General features: G+C 43.9%; 1 protein-coding gene across 1 annotated transcript in view; it reads left to right on the forward strand.

The window, feature by feature from the left end:
* The first annotated feature begins 11,624 nt into the window (after positions 1-11,624).
* WIPI2 (WD repeat domain, phosphoinositide interacting 2) overlaps positions 11,625-22,453 on the forward strand; it is a 78,314-nt gene continuing 67,485 nt past the window's right edge. Inside the window, exon 1 of the mRNA XM_075829964.1 lies at positions 11,625-11,718. Within this exon, the coding sequence (XP_075686079.1) occupies positions 11,673-11,718 (46 nt within the window). The 5' untranslated portion in view covers positions 11,625-11,672. The remainder of the gene's footprint in view (positions 11,719-22,453) is intronic.

The raw sequence follows: 22,453 nt of genomic DNA on the forward strand, positions 1-22,453 counted from the left end.
ACCCCCCTGGTAGGTGGTGCCACACAGACACCCCCCTGGTAGGTGGTGCCACACAGACACCCCCCTGGTAGGTGGTGCCACACAGATACCCCCCTGGTAGGTGGTGCCACACAGACACCCCCCCTGGTAGGTGGTGCCACACAGACACCCCCCCTGGTAGGTGGTGCCACACAGACACCCCCCTGGTAGGTGGTGCCACACAGACCCCCCCTGGTAGGTGGTGCCACACAGACACTCCCCCTGGTAGGTGGTGCCACACAGACACCCCCCCTGGTAGGTGGTGCCACACAGACACCCCCCCTGGTAGGTGGTGCCACACAGCAACCCCCCCTGGTAGGTGGTGCCACACAGACACCCCCCCTGGTAGGTGGTGCCACACAGACACCCCCCCTGGTAGGTGGTGCCACACAGACACCCCCCCTGGTAGGTGGTGCCACACAGACACCCCCCCCTGGTAGGTGGTGCCACACAGACACCCCCCCCCTGGTAGGTGGTGCCACACAGACACCCCCCCCTGGTAGGTGGTGCCACACAGACACCCCCCCCTGGTAGGTGGTGCCACACAGACACCCCCCCCTGGTAGGTGGTGCCACACAGACACCCCCCCCCTGGTAGGTGGTGCCACACAGACACCCCCCCCTGGTAGGTGGTGCCACACAGACACCCCCCCCCCCTGGTAGGTGGTGCCACACAGACACCCCCCCCCCTGGTAGGTGGTGCCACACAGACACCCCCCCCCCTGGTAGGTGGTGCCACACAGACACCCCCCCCCCTGGTAGGTGGTGCCACACAGACACCCCCCCCCCTGGTAGGTGGTGCCACACAGACACCCCCCCCCCCTGGTAGGTGGTGCCACACAGACACCCCCCCCCCTGGTAGGTGGTGCCACACAGACACCCCCCCCCCTGGTAGGTGGTGCCACACAGACACCCCCCCCCCCTGGTAGGTGGTGCCACACAGACACCCCCCCCCCCTGGTAGGTGGTGCCACACAGACACCCCCCCCCCTGGTAGGTGGTGCCACACAGACACCCCCCCCCCCCTGGTAGGTGGTGCCACACAGACACCCCCCCCCCCTGGTAGGTGGTGCCACACAGACACCCCCCCCCCTGGTAGGTGGTGCCACACAGACACCCCCCCCCTGGTGGGTGGTGCCACACAGACACCCCCCCCCCCTGGTGGGTGGTGCCACACAGACCCCCCCCCCCCTGGTGGGTGGTGCCACACAGACACCCCCCCCCCCTGGTGGGTGGTGCCACACAGACACCCCCCTCCCCCCCCCCTTGTAGGTGATGCCACACAGCCCTCCCCCATAGATAGCACCACTGTTCCAGGAGAAATCCCTGACTTTAATGTCCATATATGGACAGTGAAGTCAGGGACTTCTGCTGGAGCGGAAACACCGGCCACAAGGTCGGGGATTCCGCTTCAGAAGTGCCTGACATCACTATGTCCACATATGGACACACTGACGTCAGGCACTTTTGAAGCGGAATCCCCGGCCACAGCGTTGCCGAAGCTGTGACCAGGGATTGGGGATTCTGCTCCTACAGGGAGCAAAAAAATACCATCCTCCTCCTCCTCATGCACTTCGCACTGTGAGGAGGATAACGAGAGGGAGCGAGCGACGGAAGACACTGTCGTCACTCGGGACACATTCCACTGATGGCAGTGTATTACCCGGCCCCATAGACTTCTATGGGGGCCGGGAGAACGGCCGAAAATAGGGCATGTCACATTTTTTGACGGCCGTGTGAAATAGCCCCATTTGGGGTCTATTGTCCCTACTGCGGCTGTGTGACGGCCGGGAAACCCTGTCTTGTTAATACTAAATGTTCAACAAACTTCTGACATGTCATAGTGACGTGTCAGAAGTTTTGATTGGTGGGGGTCCGAGCACTAAATCACTAAAACGAAGCAGCAGAATTGCTCGTTCGGCTTTTTCCGGAAATCGATGTAGCAGTGTACGGACTCAATAGAAAGTCTTTGAGCCCGTACACCGCTACATCGGCTTTCTGGAAAAAGCCTAACAGAAACGAAGCCGCTCACACGAGAGCTTCTGCTGCTTCGTTTTAGCGATTGGTGGGGGTCTCAGTGCTCGGGTCCCCACTGATCAAAAATTCTGACCTGTCACGGTGAAATGTCAGAAGTTTGAACGTTTAGTTACCATTTAAGCTTTGTTTTACAAAGCTCTTTTTAATTGACATGATTATAAGGTCTCTTGTATTGATGGGTATATAATTGGGTATTTGGTGCACCAGGCATGCTTGAGAAAGTGACATTTCGGGGGACCGCCCCCTTCTAGCGTGTCTAAAAGTGCATTTAATTTGTTCCATGAATTGTTTAATGCTGTCACAGAATATGTAAAGGGAGAAATTCAAGTTATAGCTATTTATTTTAAAATGATGGTTCCATCTGGATAACCCCATCAGCTGATTCTACCGCACATTTCTCATGCAGAGGGTCTGGCCACCCTGTTCTGTATTTACCCTTCTAATTGTGGAGTTGTAATTGAATATTGAGGACATTAAGATTGCAGGATATATAAGCCTTCCTAATACCTCTAATTTGGGAAATGGACCAAATTAAAATTATTAACCCTCCCCTGTCGCTAGACTGGCTATTTACGTCGGGAGAGGGTTATTTAATAATTGCGCCCGCTCAGAAGCCGAAACTCTGAATGCACTGATTTTGCCATAGACTGCAATACTATAATATTGCAGTCTATGGCATAAGAGATTTAATGATCGCAGGTTTAAGCTTCCTATGGGGCAAAAAAAAAGTAATACAAAAAATGTAAGAAAAGATTTTAAACATTTTTTTAAAAAAGTATAAAAATTCAAAATCACATATAAAAAGAAACAACAATAGATTAGGTGCGAAAATGGCCGAACTATAAAAATATAATATTTATCCAATACGGTGAATGCCGTAGTGGGAAAAAAGCTAAAAATGTCCGAATTGCTATTTTTTTGCCACTTCAATCACCCAAAAATTTAAATAAAAAGTGATCGACATTCCCCAAAGTGGTTTCAATAAAAACAACATATTTCCCCGTACAAAAAGATGCCTTACACCGCTCCAAACACAGAAATATATTTTTTTCAAACATTTACATTTTTGCAAAGGTACTAAAACGTTATAAATTTGGTATCCCCATGATCCTACTGACCTGCAGAATTAGGGCTTATTCAGACGAACGGGATATACGTCCGTGCAACGCGCGTGATTTCCAGCAAGGGAAACGAAATCTCGTTTACCTCGTAATCTCGCGAGATTACGCGTGGCTTGCTGGAATCTCACAGAAAAGATTCAGAAGTGTCAGGATTCTGAGTACACATGACGTCCAGGCTGGAGGTCATGTGTATTCATTATCAGGACACTTGTGTATGTGGCTGCACATCGTTCTAATAAGAACGTGATGCTGCTGTGTAAATGAATGGAGAGGAGTGCATGATGCTGACTGGTCACTGATTCGTCAGCATCATACACTTCTATTCACAACGCCCAGTTAGTAAAACAAGTAAACACGCCCAGTTAAAAACCCAATACACGGCCAGTTGGACATACGAAAAAAAAAACACGCCCAGTTGTCCATTTCAAAGCTCATTTGCATATATATAAAATAGCTCATAACTTGGCCAAAAATGAAAGTTTTTTAAAAAAAACGTTACTGTTCTCTACATTGCAGCGCCGATCACATGCAATAGGAGATAGGGGTTTGAGATTTCACCTAATGGACCAGGCCATTTTTTTAAAATCTGACATGCCACTTTCTTCAAATCTGACATGCCACTTTCTATGATAACTTTGGAAAGCTTTTGTTTTTTTCAAGCGATTCTGAGATTGTTTTCCTGTGACACATTGTACTTTAAAGGGAATGTGTCGCTAGAAATGTTTTCTTCTTTTTTTTTTAAATTAAACATTTAGTATATAAATGATTAGACATTGTTCTAATTTTTTTAATTTTTTCACAAGTCAGGAAATATTATAAATTAGATTCTAATTTATAACATTTCCATGTGCTGGTCACTAGAGAGAGCAATTCCCAAAATTGCAGCATTGCAACGTGGTAAAGCAACCACATTGCTTTATGCTGCAAAATTGGAGAATACACACTAGCTCTAGTGTGCTCAATTAATCCTCCTCCTTTATCCTGGCTAGTGCCAGGAGAAAGGAGGGGGTTGAATGTTCAAACCTCCTACACTGTGTGCCGCCATTTTTTGAGCGAATGCACAGTGTAGTAGGCTTACACACAGTGGTAATCACACAGTAAAACACGAACAAACATAACTTGCCAGCTCCTGCCGCCTCCGCTCCCTCCGCTCCTAGTGCTTGCTTCTGAACACATGTCCAGAAGCCGCGACCGGAAGTAGTCATCTTACTGTCCGGCCGCGGCTTCCGGTCCACATGAAAATGGCGCCGGATGTCGCTCGGACGAAGACTTTCCTTTTGGACTGTGTGGGAGCGGCGCATGCGCCGTTCCCACACAGGCGGCGTACACCATAATGAATGGAACGGCTCCCGTTCGCATTCTCTATGGGGATGTATGTGCCGTATTCCATCTCTGTATTTGTCGTTAATCGACACATACAGAGATGAAAAAAAAATGGCAGCCCCCCATAGTGAGGTAAAAGTTAGAAAAAAGAAAAAAGTAAAACGCAAACACACAAATAAATCAAATTTATTTTAATAACCCACTAAAAGCTAATTGATAGAAAAAAATAATAATTTTTGCGACACCCTTTAAGTTAGTGGTAAAATTTGGTAGATACATTCAGTGTTTATTTTTGAAAAATACAAAAATTTTCAAAACAAAATTGGCATTTTTCTAAATTTAAATGTATCTACTTGTAAAACAGATAGTAATACCACACAAAATAGTTACTAGTTAACATTTCCCACATGTCTACTTTAGATTGGCATCGTTTTTTGAACATCCTTTTATTTTTCTAGGACGTTACAAGGCTTAGAACTTTAGCAGTAATTTCTCACATTTTCAAGAAAATTTCAAAACGCTATTTTTTTCAGGGACAAGTTCAGGTCTGAAGTGGCTTTGAGGGCCTTATATATTAGAAACCCCCTATAAAACACCCCATTTTAAAAACTGTACCCCTCAAAGTATTCAGAAAAGCATTTAGAAAGTTTCTTAACCCTTTTGGTGTTTCACCGGAATTAAAGCAAAGTGGAGGTGAAATTTACAAATTTTCTTTTGCAGAAAATCTGTTTTAATTCATTTTTTTTCTGTAACACAGAAGGTTTTACCAGAGAAATGCAAATCCATATTTATTGCCCAGATTCTTCCGTTTTTATAAATCTCTCACATGTGGCCCTAGTGTGCTAATGGACTGAAGCACCGGCCTCCGAAGCAAAGGAGCACCTAGAGGATTTTGGGGCCTCCATTTTATATATTTTAGGCACCATGTCAGGTTTGAAGAGGTCTTGTGGTACCAAAGCAGTGGAACCCCCCCCCCCCAAAAAAAGACACCATTTGGCAATCTACACCCCTCAAGGGGTGTAGTGAGCAGTTTAACCCAGCAGGTTTTTTGCCGAATTTTGTGGAATTAGGAAGTAAAAACTACAATTTTAATTTTTCCCAATAAAATGTGGAAATCTTCAATAGTTACAGGGCATAAAGGAGAAAAAGCACCCCAACACTTGAAAATAAATTTCTCCCGTATGTGGTTGTAAACGGCTGTTTGGACACACGGCAGGGCTTGGTAGGGAAGGAGCATTATTTGGCTTTTGGAGCTCAAATTTAGCTGGAATGGTTTGCGGCGCCATGTCGCATTTGCAAAGACCCTGAGGGGACAAAACAGTGGTAACCACCCAAAAGTGACCCCATTTGGGGAACTACAACCCTGAAGGAATTTATTGAGGGATATAGTGAGCAGTTTGACCCCACAGTTTTTTTGCTGAATTTTGTGGAATTATGCTGTGAAATTAAAATTACTTTTCTTCTGATAAAACGTGGAAATTTTTAATTTTTACAAAGAATAAAGGAGAAAAAGCACCCCAACATTTGAAAAGCAATTTCTTCTGATTACGGCAATACCCCATATGTGGGTCATACACTGCTATTTGGACGACACACTGCAGGGCTCAGAAAGGCAGGAGCACTATTTGGCATGCAGATTTTGCTGGCTTGGTTTTTGGGCGCCATGTTGCATTTGCAAAACCCTAAGGTACCAGAGTACAGTGGTAGCCCCCAAGAAGTGGCCCGATTTTAGAAACTACACCCCTCAAGGCATTTATTATTTGCCTGGACATATGACCGGGCTCAGAATTGAAGAGCACCATGCGCATTTGAGGTCTATTTCGGTGATTTTCACAGCATTGGCCCACAATTGCAGGGCCCTGAGGTCAAATAGTAAAATAAACCCCCAAGTAGTGACCCCTATTTTGGAAACTACACCCCTTTAGGCATTTTAAGGGGTGAAGTGAGCATTTTGACCCCACAGATGTTTTTTCATGAGAAATTAACGTTCAGCAGATGGTGCAAGGTAAAAATTGCAATTTTCCCCTGATATTCCATTTTAGCGCACAATATGTTGTTCCACCGAAGACCAATTTTCCCGGATTCTCCCGGGTATGGCGATGCCATATATATGGACGTAAACAGGTGTTTGGACAGGCAGTAGGGTTCAGAATGGAGGGAGCGCCATTTGGCTTTCGGCGTGAAGATTTTGCTTGGTAGTAGTTCCGTTTGGAGTATTGCTGATGTTTCAGTTTATAACGTGGGGGCATATGTAAACTGTGAGGGGTACATCAGCGTATAATAATAATGGGGTAAATAAATAATAATTCATAGATGTGTGGCCAGTGTCGCACTGATAAATGGTGCCCAACCTTATCCGCTTTTGGAACACTGCACAATTTTCATCGCCATATTCTGAGAGCCAGAACTTCTTTATTTTTTCACCACCGGAGCTGTGTGAGGTCTTATTTGTTGCGGTACAATCTGTAGTTTTCATTGGTACCATTTTTGGGTACCTGCGATATTTTCATCACTTTTTATCCCATTTTTTTGCCAAGCAAGGTGACCAAAAACCATCAATTCTGACAATGTTTGTTTTTTTTTTTGTTTTTTTATGGCGTGGGCTATAAATGTCAATTTTACTTTATTCTGCGGGTCGATACGATTACGGCGATACCATATGTATATAGTTTTTTAAGGTTTTTACAGAGTTTGCTCAGTAAAATCACTTTGTTTTAATTTTATTTATGTCTTGTGTCGCTATATTCTGAGAGCCATAACTTTTTTTATTTTTCAGTCAAAAAAGCTGTATAAGGGCTTGTTTTTTGCGGGACTGGTTATAGTTTTTATTGGTACCGTTTTGGGGTACATGCGCCTTTTTGATCACTTTTTATTCCATGTTTTGGGAGGAGTGGTGATAAAAAAATAGATTCTGGCATTCTTTTTTACTTATTTTTTTTTGCAGTGCTCACCGTGCGGTTAAAATAACATCACAGTTTTATAGTTTGGGTCGTTACGGATGCAGCGATACCAAATTTGTGTACCTTTTTTAACGTGTTCTATAATAAGACTACTTATGGTAAAAATTGCGGTGTTTGTTTTTATTAACTTGAAACATTTATTTGTACACTTTTATTCAAATTTTTTTTTTTTAACCACTAGGGGACTTGAGGGCATGCAGTTTGATCTTTACTGTAATGCATTGCACTACCCACATAGTGCAATGCATTAGAGCTGTCAGTCATTCACTGACAGCAGGCCTATTAGGTCCCTTCTCTGGACTATCGTACATGGCAGACCAGGAAGCCATTGTTAGGCCTCCGGTTGCCATAGTAACATTCGGCAGTTTGACAATCACATCGTGTCGATGCCGATCGCTACAAACCACTAAGACGCAGCGATCACTTTTGATCACGGCTCCTAACGGGTTAACGGCAGGGATCGGAGCTAGCTGTAACATACAGCTGACACCGGCGGCAGATGTTGCAGGCTCAACTTCTGAGCCTGCACCATCTTTCTTTAGCGACCAGAAGCCTTTTAGGCCCCGCCTCCGGGCGGGACCAGCAGGTTTCCGTACTTAGCAGACAGGTGGCCATTGTTAGGCCTCCGGTTTGCCAGAATAGCCATCGGAACCCCGCAATTGGCATTGCGGGGTTCCGTTCTGCTAGGAAACACCAAAAATGCCTCACTCGCTTTTGAGCACTGCATCTAAGGGGTTAATCGGCCAGATCGGAGGCTAGCTCTGGTCCTTGCCATGCAGCAGGGTGTCAGGTGTACTATACACCTGACACTAGGGATGCACGGTGCATCGAAACTTCGATACTGTTTCAATACTGTGCATCCCTAAACGGTTCGATACCGCTATTTCCTGTATTTCGATACTTCGCTGCGCAGCCGCACAGCTCAGTATAGTAATACATGAATGTATGGGAGCGCGGCTGCGGCTGTGTAATTCAGCCATAGCTCCGCTCCTGAGTCATGATAAGTTCGCGGGGTCAGGATGATGAGATGCGGCCAGCGCTGCACAGCGGCGGCACTGGAGACAGAACATGGCGGGCGCACCACAAAACACCCCCATGTTCTGTCTCCAGTGCCTGAACTGCCGCTCATTAGTGCAGCGCCGGCCGCATCTCCTCATGCTGACCGCACGCGCACTTCCTGTCAGGAGCGGAGCAACGGTTGTATTACACAGCCACAGCCCCGCTCTATAACGGCGGAGATAAGAGAAACCGCTCATCTCCGCCGTTATTCCCCTGAATGATGCGATCACAGCTGACTGCAGCATTCAGGAGAAAATGAGAAGGGGGGATGCCCCTGGATGCGTCACAGGGAATTCCTGTGACACGATCGAGGTCCATACCATATATGGGCAGACAGCCCAGGGTCTATTGACGGACCCCAGGGCTGTCTTACCATATTTCATGTTGTTAGGACATGTCCTAACAACTGCCTGTGTGCTATCCGTCCACAGGCTAATGCACATATCTGATATATGTCAGTACATTAAAGTTTAAAAATAAAGTAAAAACAAAGCATTGTTAAATTTAAAAAAAAAATACACATACACCTTTTTTACAATAAACATTAAAATAAGTCTCGATACATAAAATATTCACACATTCAGTAATGGCGCGCACAACAATTTTTTTGCATCATTTATGATGTGTACGCTGTAAAAAAATAAAAAATAAACACGGCTTTCATTCACTTATTAATGTGAGGTGCGATGAATTTAACCTCCATGTTCCTCACATTAATAGTAATTAACCCCATCATGTACTTCGCACATTAACCCATTATGACTGAGAAACATGATGGGATTAATTACTATTACTGTGAGGCGCGTTCAAAAGCCTCACATCAGAAAACGTACCCATACGTTGTGTTGCGTTAAGTCCTTAACGACAACAACCTACCCATATGTTGGATGTCGTTAAGGGGTTAAAGGACTTCGTATCGTTTCTATCATAAAGTTGTATCAATTTTGTATATAACCATCTTTAATCGACCTCATACCAAAATAATCCACAGCTGACTATCCATTATTCCCGTCTCCCTCTACACACAAAAAAGGACATTTTCTCATGGCAATGTAAGATTAACCATCTCTCGTTTGTTGGAAATGACATAAACTGGTACCCGTGCCAAATGGGTAGAGGATGCATGATTTCATGCATCCGAAAGATCTTGTTTCTTCGAGGCATGATATATTCCTTGTTTTATATATCTTGGTACCCATGGACTAGTTTCAGGAGCTCTGCTATTTTTTTTCCACCTGGTTCGAAACTGGTAACTTGTGCTGATAAAACCCCTTATTTCTGCAGCAATCCGTTAAAACTCCTGAACTCCCATTTTTCCCAAATACTATATTGTGAATTGGAAGCTGATTTCTGATGATATATGTAAAATCATACTGCATTTTGGTTTGTCATATGTCATTTTTAGTTGTATGATGTTGCATATCTATTGAGTGCTTTTCTTTCAATAAAAACCTTGTTGGACCATAAAAGATACATATTTAATATGTAATTTATAACACGCCATAAAAAAATCCTAACAAAACAATGGCTAGTTTCCTGACTGTCCAGGACCTCTGCAAGCACCGAGGAAACTAGTGCATGCGTGGTGGGTTACATCGAAGATCGCAAACTGGCGTCGGGTCATATTTCACTTAATCGGCGGCCATATTATTCATGGAGTGGCGTGGTGTCTGGGGAGAACTGGGGGGGTCATGGCTTCACACATGGTGATAACTCAGCAGAACTGCTAAAAAGGATGCATTAGTAAGTTGCCTATTTTTAATGTTTGATTCTCATTGGAATAAAGTGGCCAACCTCGTTAAAGAGGCTCTGTCACCAGATTTTGCAGCCCCTATCTGCTATTGCAGCAGATAGGCGCTGCAATGTAGATTACAGTAACGTTTTTATTTTTAAAAAACCAGCATTTTTGGCCAAGTTATGACCATTTTTGTATTTATGCAAATGAGGCTTGCAAAAGTCCAAGTGGGCGTGTTTAAAGTAAAAGTCCAAGTGGGCGTGTATTATGTGCGTACATCGGGGCGTTTTTACTACTTTTACTAGCTGGGCGTTCTAAAGAGAAGTGGATGATACTTCTCGTCAGAACGCCCAGCTTCTGGCAGTGCAGACACAGCCGTGTTCTCGAGAGATCACGCTGTGTTGTCACTCACAGGTCCTGCATCGTGTCGGCCACATCGGCACCAGAGGCTACAGTTGATTCTGCAGCAGCATCAGCGTTTGCAGGTAAGTAGCTACATCGACTTACCTGCAAACGCCGATGCTGCTGCAGAATCAACTGTAGCCTCTGGTGCCGATCTGTCCTCGCTCGTCCGACACGATGCAGGACCTGTGAGTGACGACACAGCGTGATCTCTCGAGAACACGGCTGTGTCTGCACTGCCAGAAGCTGGGCGTTCTGAAGAGAAGTGGATGATACTTCTCGTCAGAACGCCCAGCTAGTAAAAGTAGTAAAAACGCCCTGATGTACGCACATAATACACGCCCACTTGGACTTTTGCAAGCCTCATTTGCATAAATACAAAAATGGTCATAACTTGGCCAAAAATGCTCGTTTTTTAAAAATAAAAACGTTACTGTAATCTACATTGCAGCGCCGATCTGCTGCAATAGCAGATGGGGGTTGCAGAATCTGGTGACAGAGCCTCTTTAAGTTGCATACTTAATTTTTTTTCATTTATTAAATTTTATTTTTTTTTTTCCCTAAGGCCGGGTTCACACAGAGTTTTTTGCAGGCCGAAAATCTGCCTCAAAATTCAGTTTGGAAGGTTTTTTTTGCCCGCGGCCATTGAGCGCCACTGGCATAAAATAGTGCGAAATACGCTTTCTCTGCCTCTCATTGATGTCAATGGGAGGTCAGAGGCGTATTCGCGCGAAGATAGGGCATGTCCATTCTTTCTCGCGGGAGAAAACCGCCTCGCCTCACATTGAAATCAATAGTAGGCATTTTCGGACGGTTTTTGGAGAGCTTTGCGGTGCGCTTTCCGCGTCAAAAAACTCGCCGAAAAACTCAGTGTGAACATACCGTAACATTTAAATGAAAAATATTTATTTTATGAGCTCCATAACTATATCATTGACCATTTTCTTCTGCATCTTGTTACCCCCCAGAGGCTGATTGTATGTCTTGAAGAATCTCTGTACATTCACAATATAAGAGACATGAAAGTTCTGCATACTATCCGAGAAACACCCCCAAATCCCGCAGGTATCTGTCTAAAATGTTTTCTTCTCCGATTCCTAACTAAATACAAATTGTATTGCCCTTAATAATAGCTGTTTTCCCCTTAGAAGAAGAGTACATTTTTGGTTTTTATGTTGGTTATGAAGGGAAAGTTGTCTGTTCCTCAACATCCGTGTCTATTGACAATCTATTGTAACAATTTATTTGTCTTTTATCATTCGGAATATAACAGTGGTTGGGTCTGGGGATGAGATAAATTTGGAGAAAATGAAGAATGCTCCTAACATGCTGTGGTCTTATTGTTTAGTCTCCATCACTGGAAATAAGTAGGTTCTAAGCCTGTTAAGATGGTTGGCTTAGCAAATAAAACTTGAATTAAATGTAAATAATGTTCTTCATATAAAAGAAACGGTGACTAATAATGGAGATTTGTTTACGTTGTGTTGGTAGGGGAATGGAGGACCACATAAAAGCAGAAAAATAAAATGGCTGTTATAGAGCAGATTCTAATTCCACCCAGAGAGAGTGTTAGGAGTCCGAATTTTTAAGTTTAAGGACACAACAGGGTGGGTGATCTGCGTAAAAGTGCACCGCATATAGATCCTGGAACTCGTAGGGAATTCTGCCCGAAAAAGTGCTAAGAAAAAAAAAAAGGTTAATACTTAGACCAGGGCGTTGTTATAGCGTTGCGTCCCACTGTTCTCTGTGCATCCTGGCCTCCTTGGATGACGCTGCAGTACATGTGACTGCTGCAGCCTTTGATTTTCTGCAGTATTCACATGGGATGTAACTTAAGTCCAGGAGGCCGGGCTGTGCTCAGAACAAAGGAGCGCGTCGCTATAACCACGCACCTGGGTAAGTATTAACCTTTTTATTTTTATTATCAAACCAATTTTTTTTTTCAGATTAGAAAAAGAAACTCCTCAAAATCATAGCCTTAGCATTATAATACAACTGTGAAGGAACAGCAGAAATACAAGGTTGTACAATCCAGTATATCAATAAAAACACATCTGACAGAGTATTAACCCCTTTAGGACGCAGCCTGTTTTGGCCTTGTGGCACAGCCGATTTTTTTCAAATCTGACATGTCACTTTATGTGGTAGTAACTCCGGAATGCTTTTACCTAGCCAAGCGATTCTGAGATTGTTTTCTCGTGACATATTGTACTTTATGATAGTGGAAAAATTTGGTTCATAAATTCAATATGTGTTCGTGAAAAACACCAACATTTAGAGAAAATGTGCAAAAATTAGCATTTTTCTAAATTTAAATGTATCCGCTTGTAAAACCGATAGTAATACCACACAAAATAGTCACTAGTTACCATTTCCCATATGTGTACTTTATATTTGCATCGTTTTTTGAACATCCTTTTATTTTTCTAGGACGTTACAAGGCTTAGAACTTTAGCAGCAATTTCTCACATTTTCAAGAAAATTTCAAAAGGATATTTTTACAGGGGCCAGTTCAGTTCTGAAGTGGTTTTGAGGGCCTTATATATTAGAATACGCCAATAAATTACCTCATTTTAAAAACTGCACCCCTCAAAGTATTCAAAACAAGTATTTTAACCCTTTAGGCGTTTCACAGGAAATAAAGCAAAGTAGAGGGGAAATTTACAAATTTCTCTTTTTTTGCCGAAATTCATTTGTAATAAAAACAACTGTGTAACATAGAAGGTTGAACCTGAGAAACGCAACTCAATATTTATTGCCCAGGTCCTGCAGTTTTTAGGAATATCCCACATGTGGCCCTAGTGCCCTAATGGACCGAAACACCGGCCTCAGAAGCAAAGGAGCACCTAGTGGATTTTGGGGCCTGCTTATTTTTAGATTATATTTTAGGCACCATGTCGAGTTTGAAGAGGTCTTGTGCCAAAACAGTGGAAACTCCCCAAAAGTGACCCCATTTTGGAAACTAGACCCCTCAAGGAATTTATCTAGGGGTATAGTTAGCACTTTGACCCCACAGCTATTTTGCTATATTTATTAGAGTTAGTCTGTGAAAATGAAAATCTACTTTTTTTCTGAAATTACATAGACATTTTTAATATTTACAAGGAATAAAGAAGAAAATTCACCCCAATATTTGTAAAGCATCTTCTCCCGATAACGGAAATACCCCATATGTGGTAATAAACTGCTGTTTGGACCCACGGCAGAGCTCAGAAGTGAGGGAGCGCCATTTGGATTTTGGAGCGCAGATTTTGCTGGATTGGTTTTCAGTGCCATGTCGCAATTGCAACCCCCTGGAGGGAACAAAATAGTGGAAACACCCCAAAAGTGACCCCATTTTGGAAACTAGACACCTCAAGGAATTTTTCTAGCTGTTTAGTAAGCATTTATACCACACAGGTCTTTTGCAGAATTTAGTAGAATTAGGCCATGAAAATGAATATAAACATTTTTGTCCACTAAAATGTTGAATTTTTTCATTGTCACAAGGGATAAAGGAGAAAAAGTCGCCCTAAATTTGTAACGCAATCTCTCCCAAGTATGACAATACCCCACATGTGGTAATAATTTATTTTTTAATAGAAAATAATTAACCTTTGCAGGACTGATCCTTTTTTGCTATTCCATTTTAGTTTTTCACTCCCCGCCTTCCAAACGCCATAACTTTTTTATTTTTCCATGAATTGAGCGGTGTGAGGGCTTATTTTTGGGAGGATGAGCTGTAGTTTTTATTGGTACCATTTTTTGGTAGATGCTAATTTTTTATCACTTTTTATTACATTTTATTTAGAGCTTTGGTGGCCAAAAACAGTGATTTTGGCGTTTTCAATTCTTTATTTCTTACGGCGTTCATAATGCACTATAAATGACAATTTTACTTTATTCTGCGGGTCGGTACGATTACGGCGATACCATATGTATATAGTTTTTTTATGTTTTGCAGTGTTTGCACAATAAAACCACTTCTTTATAAAATAATTTATTTTCTGTTTTTTTATTTTTCAGTCAAAAAAGCGGTGTAAGGGCTTGTTTTTTGCGGGACGGGTTGTAGTTTTTATTGGTACTATTTTCTGGGAACGTGACTTTTTGATCACTTTTTATTCTATATTTTGGGAGGGGTGGTGACCAAAAAAATAGTGATTCTGGCATTGTTTTTAGTTTGTTTTTTTTGCGGCGTTCACCGTGCGGTAAAAATAACATTTATAGTTTGGGTCGTTACGAACGCGGTGATACCAAATATGTGTACTGTTTTTTAACGGTTTCATTTTTTTGCTATAATAATTGACTTATAGGAAAAAAAAAAATTTCATTTTTACACTTTTGTAAAATATTTTTATTTACTTTTTACACTTTCTTTTTTTACCTGGAGTTCTGATCACTGCTAGAATACATTACACTACCTTCGTAGTGTAACGTATTCCAACGGTCAGTGTGACGTCACAGTCACTCTGACAGTTAGTCTACGAGGACCAGCCAGAGGCTGATCCTCATAGGCTTGCATACATGGCAGACTCGGGGGCCGTTGGCTGGCCCACGGGAGCCATCACAAGCATCAGCAGCCCCCACAATTGCATGGGGGCTGCTGATGTGCTACAAATACTGTACATGCGGAGATCGCAATCGAGCCCCGCATGTAACGGATTAATTGCCGAAATCAGCGGCAATGAGCCGCTGATCGGCAACTAGTGGAGTGTCAGCTGTCAGGGACAGCTGACCTCCCGGTTCTCGATGCACACTGTCGCCGACGTCCTGTCGCTCTGACAGGAAGTCTATCAGGAGGCTGATCCTGATAGGCTTCCGTACATGGCAGACACGGATGCCATTACTTGGCCTCCGATCGCCATGCTAGCTATCTGCAAACCTCACGATTTCATCGTGAGGTCTGCCGATGAGCTAGAAACCCCTGACTGCAGTAATTGCAATCGATCACCGCAATGAAGGGGTTAATTGCCGGATACAGCGGAAATAAGCCGCTGATCGGCGTACAGTGGAGTGTCAGCTGTAAGGGACAGCTGGCTTCCCGATTCCCTGTGCACACTGTCGCCGACAGTGTGCAGCGGGAACCACGCAGTAACTGTACGTCCCTGTGCCATATAGACACTGGCCACATGGACGTACAGTTGCGTCCTGGTGTGCCTAGGGGTTAACATCAGTAATACATGCACCCAATGCATGTAAAGAACAAAAGGGATAAGACCGACAAACAAAAATGTACAGAATGATACAAAACAAAGACTGAAATACAGAAGGGGGAAAAACATGGAGGGAAGTATGAACAAGGGAAAGTGGAGCGATGTTGAAAAGAAATCAAACCATTTTGGGATTGACTCATTAAGAAGAGGGTAGCCAAGAGCTAAATTCAGGAGAATCTCTAAATTGAGACACGGGCAGCCATCGTAATTCAAATTGGTAAGAGTGGACTGACTCAGCAGCCATCATTCGTTCCATTCTTATTATATAGTTCAAGGTATCGGCCCATTGAACCTTAGTCGGTGAGGTTTGCAACTTCCATAATTTGGGTCTCATCAACCTGGCAGCCATATCAAAGTGTCTAAGAATACCTTCCTGAATGAGCTTAGGCGACCGAGGAAAGGAGGACCACTTCTGGCCAAGCAACAACACTAGTAGGCATAAGCTTGTAGTAGAGCGCAAAAACATATTACCAAAAGGTGCTAATTCCAGGGTAACGCCACCAGATATTCTCCATAGACCCATAGATACTGATAGAAAGAATCTATAGGGCCTGTGCCATCTGGACAAAATCTTAGAACTGGTCTCCTGTAATTTAGAAAACTCCAATATCTTAGTCCAACCCTCACCAGATATGGTCTGACCCAACTCCACCTCCTAAGCTCTCTGAAAAGAAAGTGAGTCCATGTTGGCAACTTTATCCAAGAGCAATCCGTATAACATGGATAAGTTACAAGAAGGTGCTTAGTTGCCACATGCATAAAGATTTAAAGGCAGTGAGATCTCTAAATACGAAGGAATTACGTTGAGCAAAAGTCCCAATGGCCTGAGACTGGTTATATTGATACCAAGCTGTAGGTGGAATTGCACCATTAAGGCAAAAAAGAGTCCAAGAGGTTTTATCGCACCATCTGCTAGAACATGTCTAATTTGAGGCCCATCTGCCATGGCGAGGCCCAAAATTTTATTGACCTTCAAGCAAAACGGAAACTTGGGTTTTCCAGAAAACAGGGTTAAGGGACAAAAGGGCGTTAAAACCGGGGGGCGTGGCTTGGACGCTGCAGTGAACGGTCGCAACTCTGGTGAGCTCCGCCGACATAGGATCTATTTTGCTCTACCCGCTGAACTAAATTGCTCGTAATTACCTCATCTCCTCTCCCTACTGCCGCGGAGACGACCGGGCACTTGTGGAATCGTTTTTGGGCGATTTCGCAGAGATACCGGAGGGACAAGCTAGTGAGGCCTGGCCTCGTGGTCGACCGGGGCCTCGATTTCCGGCGAGACGACCGGCAGGAAGGATCGGAGAGAAAAGAAGAGGAGGAGTAGCAGAAACATATTGCTCTGATTGAGCTGACACTCCCTTCCTACCGCCGCAGCGCCGTCCAGGCATTTGAGGAACTATCTTCGGGGTTCTGGCTGCGACTCCAGGGGGAGGATCAAGTGAGGCCTTGCCTCGTGTCAATCCGGGGCCTAGATTTCGGGCGAGACAGCCGGCGGGACGGATCGAAGAGACCAGAGGAGCAATAGCAGGTACCGGGGAATACACACTAAGCAGTTACAGCTGCCTGGGAGACCCAAGTGCCGTTCTGCTATATAGACTCACACTACGCTTACCGGTCTGAATCCCAGGGGCAGTTTGATCCTTACTGTGAAGTCTGAGGAGACTAGGCCCAGGCTGGAAACCTGCAGACCAGCGTCCAAGGACTTCAGAGAAAGTGCCACTTATACCCCCAAGCTTCACTTCACTTCATATTATCACATTACTTATGAGAGCAACGCTCTAATTTTTTCACCGCTGGGAATTTACCTAGTGAACAAGCTTTATTACTGATCTGACATACAGTGTAGTCACTTGGACTTCCACCACAAATTTTTTGCTAGGCGACCCCCTCTTCCTCCCTCCACCATTGCTAGGGAGGTAGTTGGGAAGCTGTAAGCGCTGTTCTTAATGAGCTACATGTAACTACCATTGAAGAGACACGCACTCTATTTTTTTCTTTAGTACCACAAAACTAATACAAGATGGTGAAAACGGGCAAAGAAAAGCTCAAAGATGCTGCTCATCACACGCCTAAAAAGCACAAAAATCAACATGAAGTGGATCGTTTCTTTAACAAAAAGCACGCTGCTTCCTCTTTAACTGGGAGTCACCTATCCGCACAAGAAGATGATACTGAAATGTCACAGGATGGGGATTCGGATAGAGAGAGCACTACAGCTCAGCCTACTACATATGATGAATCGGATGCATGCCATATTTCTAGAGCTTTTCTCAAAAAATGTTTAGCTCAAGCCTTATCTCCAGTGCTGAAAGAACTCTCTGATATCAAAACAGATGTAAAACACATCGGCCACAGAGTAGAGGAGCTGGAAAATGCTCATACTGCTTTATTGTCCCACAGTGCAGTGACACAACAGACGGTTATCTCCCAACAGGAACATCTAAACTCTGCATTTCTTCAGCTTGAAGATCAGGAGAACCGCAACAGGAGGAAGAATATTAGGCTAAGGGGGATGCCGGAAAGTGTGGCATCGGAGGCTTTGAGAGCAGCAGCCGCATCAATTTTCGCAGATCTACTGGGGGTGGATCGAGCCTCCCAAGTGGTTATCGAGCGTATACACAGAGCACTTAGGCCTAAGCCTGCACCGGGAGAGCCTCCGAGAGATGTGGTATGCGGGCTTTTGAGTTTTGTCGACACAGCTGCCCTTTTACAGAGAGCCAGGGACTCTCAAGGAATCTACTACGACAACTCCAAAATTTTGTTCTTTCAAGACGTAGCGGCAAGCACTCTAAACAAAAGGCGAATATTGAAACCGCTTACAGATATTTTGAGAGAACGTCACATTCCCTACAGATGGTTGTATCCCTTTGGACTTTCTGTGATGGATAATGGTAAACCCATAGTGATAAAGCAACCGGAAGATCTACACAAAATCTGGACTGTGCTACGGGTCACCCCGCTGGACATACCATCGTGGCTGCCGGTTCATTTACCTGCGGCATTCCCGGAATTACCGCCCCTAGAGAAGTGGAACCTACAAACCAAGGTGAAGTCCCCGAGGATGACTCCCACCTGAATCGCATAATTTTCGGGACTTGGAAATCAGGAAATTGGCTTTGTAGGGGTATTTGCCAGGAATGGGCCTTTTTCCTTTCGCAGTAGAGGAATCGTCGAGGTGTAATCGGTGGCTTACAACAAGCCTCTTGTGTATCCTTTCAGAGTTCTGTTAAAAGTGGTACTATCAGATATTTGTAGCTATTAACAAAGAGTGCGTCTCTTTCTGTTCTATTGGTTCTTTTTTATGTTCCTGTCTTCTTTCAAATTGAAATGGTTAAACCCATTCTGTATTGTGTATCTGTATACGGTAATATGCTTAATCGTATCCAGAACTAATTTCATACCCATGGGATCAGGGACCTGTTTGATCCCAGACCTTTCTACTTGGTTCTTATGTGGAAAAGATTACAACATCTGTAATGTTTTGTTTATTCATACAACTTGTGTTAAGTTTGGAGTTAAGGTGACACATGGTGGGCTCTTATACATTTTCATCCCTCCATTAGACGTAGGTACATATGGCTGAGGTTAATATTGTCTCATTAAATGCAAGAGGGCTTAATACTCCTCAAAAACGCAGCCAAGTATTTGCTATAACTAAGAAAGCTCGCTCAGACATCCTGTTTCTGCAAGAAACCCATTTCCGACACACACACACACACACACACACACCCCCTCTCTCACTCACACCTCATTCTCACAGTGGTTCCATAGCACACACTCCTCAGCATCACGGGGAGTTAGCATTGCTATTGGTAGATCAGTTCCATTTACCTTATTGGCTCAGCAAATCGACCCAGCTGCTAGATATGTTTTCATTAAAGGAACCATAGGGAATACTATGATTACTTTAGCAAATATTTATGCCCCTAACAGAAACCAAGCTAAATGGTTAGCCAGCATGTTAAATAAGATACAAACTTTTAAAGAAGGAATCCTGGTCTGTGTGTTGGATTATAAATTGGATACTACCTCTAAATCTTCGGCTATACCCAACAATGCACTTAGGACAATGAAGAGTGCGTTAGCTGACCTCTCGCTAGTCGATGCTTGGAGAGCAACACATCCTGACACGAAAGATTTCACATACTACTCCACAGTACATAGGACTTACCACAGATTAGACCGCATGTATATCTCTAATAGGCACCTTGGTGAAGTTACTGCCTTAGATATAGGGTCCATATTAATATCTGACCACGCACTAGTCTCTATGTCCTTATCCATTTCGTCCCTTCCCAGGAAAACTCTGAATTGGTCATTAAATGAAACGTTACTGAGCTCGCCAGAGGATATCTTGAGGATAGAAAGTAAACTCCAGGAGTATTTTCACTTTAATGATATTCCGGGGACCCCTGTATCGATCGTATGGGAGGCTCACAAAGCCTGTATTAGAGGCGAGTTTCTTGCACTAGGCTCTAGAATTAAAAAAGCCAAAGAGGCCACAGTGAACTCCCTATTGAACAGAATTTCAGCCTTAGAAACACTTAGAAAACAATCGGCCATACAGAAATCTCAATCTGAACTCGTGAAACTGAAAAACGATCTCAGGGATCTCCTGAATGTTAAAGCAGCCAAAGCTCTCCAGCGATGTAAATTTAAATATTACGCTCACGGAGATAAAGGGTCTAAAATTATGTCAGGACTTCTTAAAAAAACAAAACGAGAAATCTTATTACCAAACTGAAAACAGAAAAAGGAGGGGTAGTCCTGTCCACTGAAGAGATTGCGGCTGAGTTTCACAAATTCTACTCCTCTCTCTATAACCTGGAGACGGGTGGTCCAACATCACATATGGGAGATCGTGCTGCCACTATTGATTCTTTCCTTAACTCAATCTCCTTACCTAAAATTGGGGAGGGTGATTTGGAAGGGTTGATAGCCCCTTTTACAGAACAAGAAGTTAGAGAAGTGCTAGCCTCTATACCTAGTGGTAAGAGTCCTGGACCCGATGGATTCCCAATATTTTATTATAAAACATTTGCTGCAACCTTGTTGCCACACTTTGTGAAGCTGAGCAATTCTTCACTGGAGGGGGAGGATCTCTCCAAACGAATGCTTGATGCGCATATCACAGTTATCCCAAAAGAAGGTAAGGACCCTATGATTTGTAGTAGCTACAGGCCAATCTCCCTTCTGAACACAGATGTAAAATGGTGGGCGAAGTTACTGGCACACCGCATAAATTTATTACTCCCTAAATTAATTAACCCTGAACAGACAGGATTTGTACCGCAAAGAGAAGGGAGATTTAACACTACCAGGGTAATTAACGCGATCTTCTGGGCACAAAAACACAAGATCCCACTAGTCCTTCTAAGTACGGATGCAGAAAAGGCGTTCGATCGCGTGGCATGGGACTTTATGACAGCGACTCATTAGATTTGGGTTTCCTCCCGTCTTTGTCAGAGCCATTCTCACGCTTTACCATCAGCCATCCGCTAGGATCAAAATAAATGGGGCCCTCTCATCACCCTTTGATATTTACAATGGAACACGACAGGGCTGCCCGTTGTCCCCATCTCCATTTGTACTGACCATAGAACCCCTAATCCAGAAATTCATTCAGTCCCGAGAAGTTCAGGGCCTTAAGATTGGGGACGTAACGCATTCAACGGCAGCATTTGCAGACGACCTCCTTCTATTTATATCAAACCCATTCCAGGCTTTTCCAGCAATCCTTGCGATTCTGGAGGAATTTGGAAAAGCTTCCAATTTTAAGATTAATCTAGGGAAATCAGTGGCCCTAAACATTACGGCGCCAAAGTCAAAAATCCAGCGTCTTAAACTGTCCACACCATTCACATGGAACTCAACGGACATAACATACCTGGGGGTCCGCATCTCTTCAGACCCTTCTAAGTTGTTTGAGTATAACTATAAAACACTATATAAGAAAATCAGTTCGCGGTTAGCGGGCTTGAAAATCCCGTATGTCTCTTGGATGGGAAGAAAGAATATTCTCAAATGCTATATAATGCCGCAAATTTTATATGTGTTGCAGACTGTTCCTATATGGCTCCCGAGATCCTTTTTTACTCAAATACATCGCTTATTCTCAAAGTTTGTATGGAACGCTGCTCATCCTAGGCTGGCATATGCTCAAATGCGACTGGGCAGAAAGCAGGGGGGATGCGGATTACCAGATGTTCAAACATATTATAGAGCCATCCACCTGGCTAGGTGGCTGTCGCTAGTGCACCCACAGCAGTCTGTGGGGCCGCATACCCATGTCGAACGACACATTCTTGGGAAGGAGAGGATCATACACCTGTGGTCCTTAGTTCCGATAAGGACAGGTCAGCTGAGTGACACTTTGAGGGGCACGGTGGAAGTGGGGCAGCACTTCTTCACAAAATTGATGCCAGATACAGGACCCTCTCCTCTCATGCCTCTGGGGGTCCTCCCGGTCTTTCTGAAAGCAGAGGTCACCCTGATTCATTTTCCTTGGTCCCACCTACAGCGAATCTCAATATACCCTACGTTACAAAATGTATCAGCCCTACCGAATCTAGCGGACATACTAACCCCACTAGACCCTACCCCCATCT

Source organism: Rhinoderma darwinii, chromosome 6 (genome assembly GCF_050947455.1).
Source record: "Rhinoderma darwinii isolate aRhiDar2 chromosome 6, aRhiDar2.hap1, whole genome shotgun sequence".
Lineage (NCBI taxonomy): Eukaryota > Metazoa > Chordata > Amphibia > Anura > Rhinodermatidae > Rhinoderma > Rhinoderma darwinii.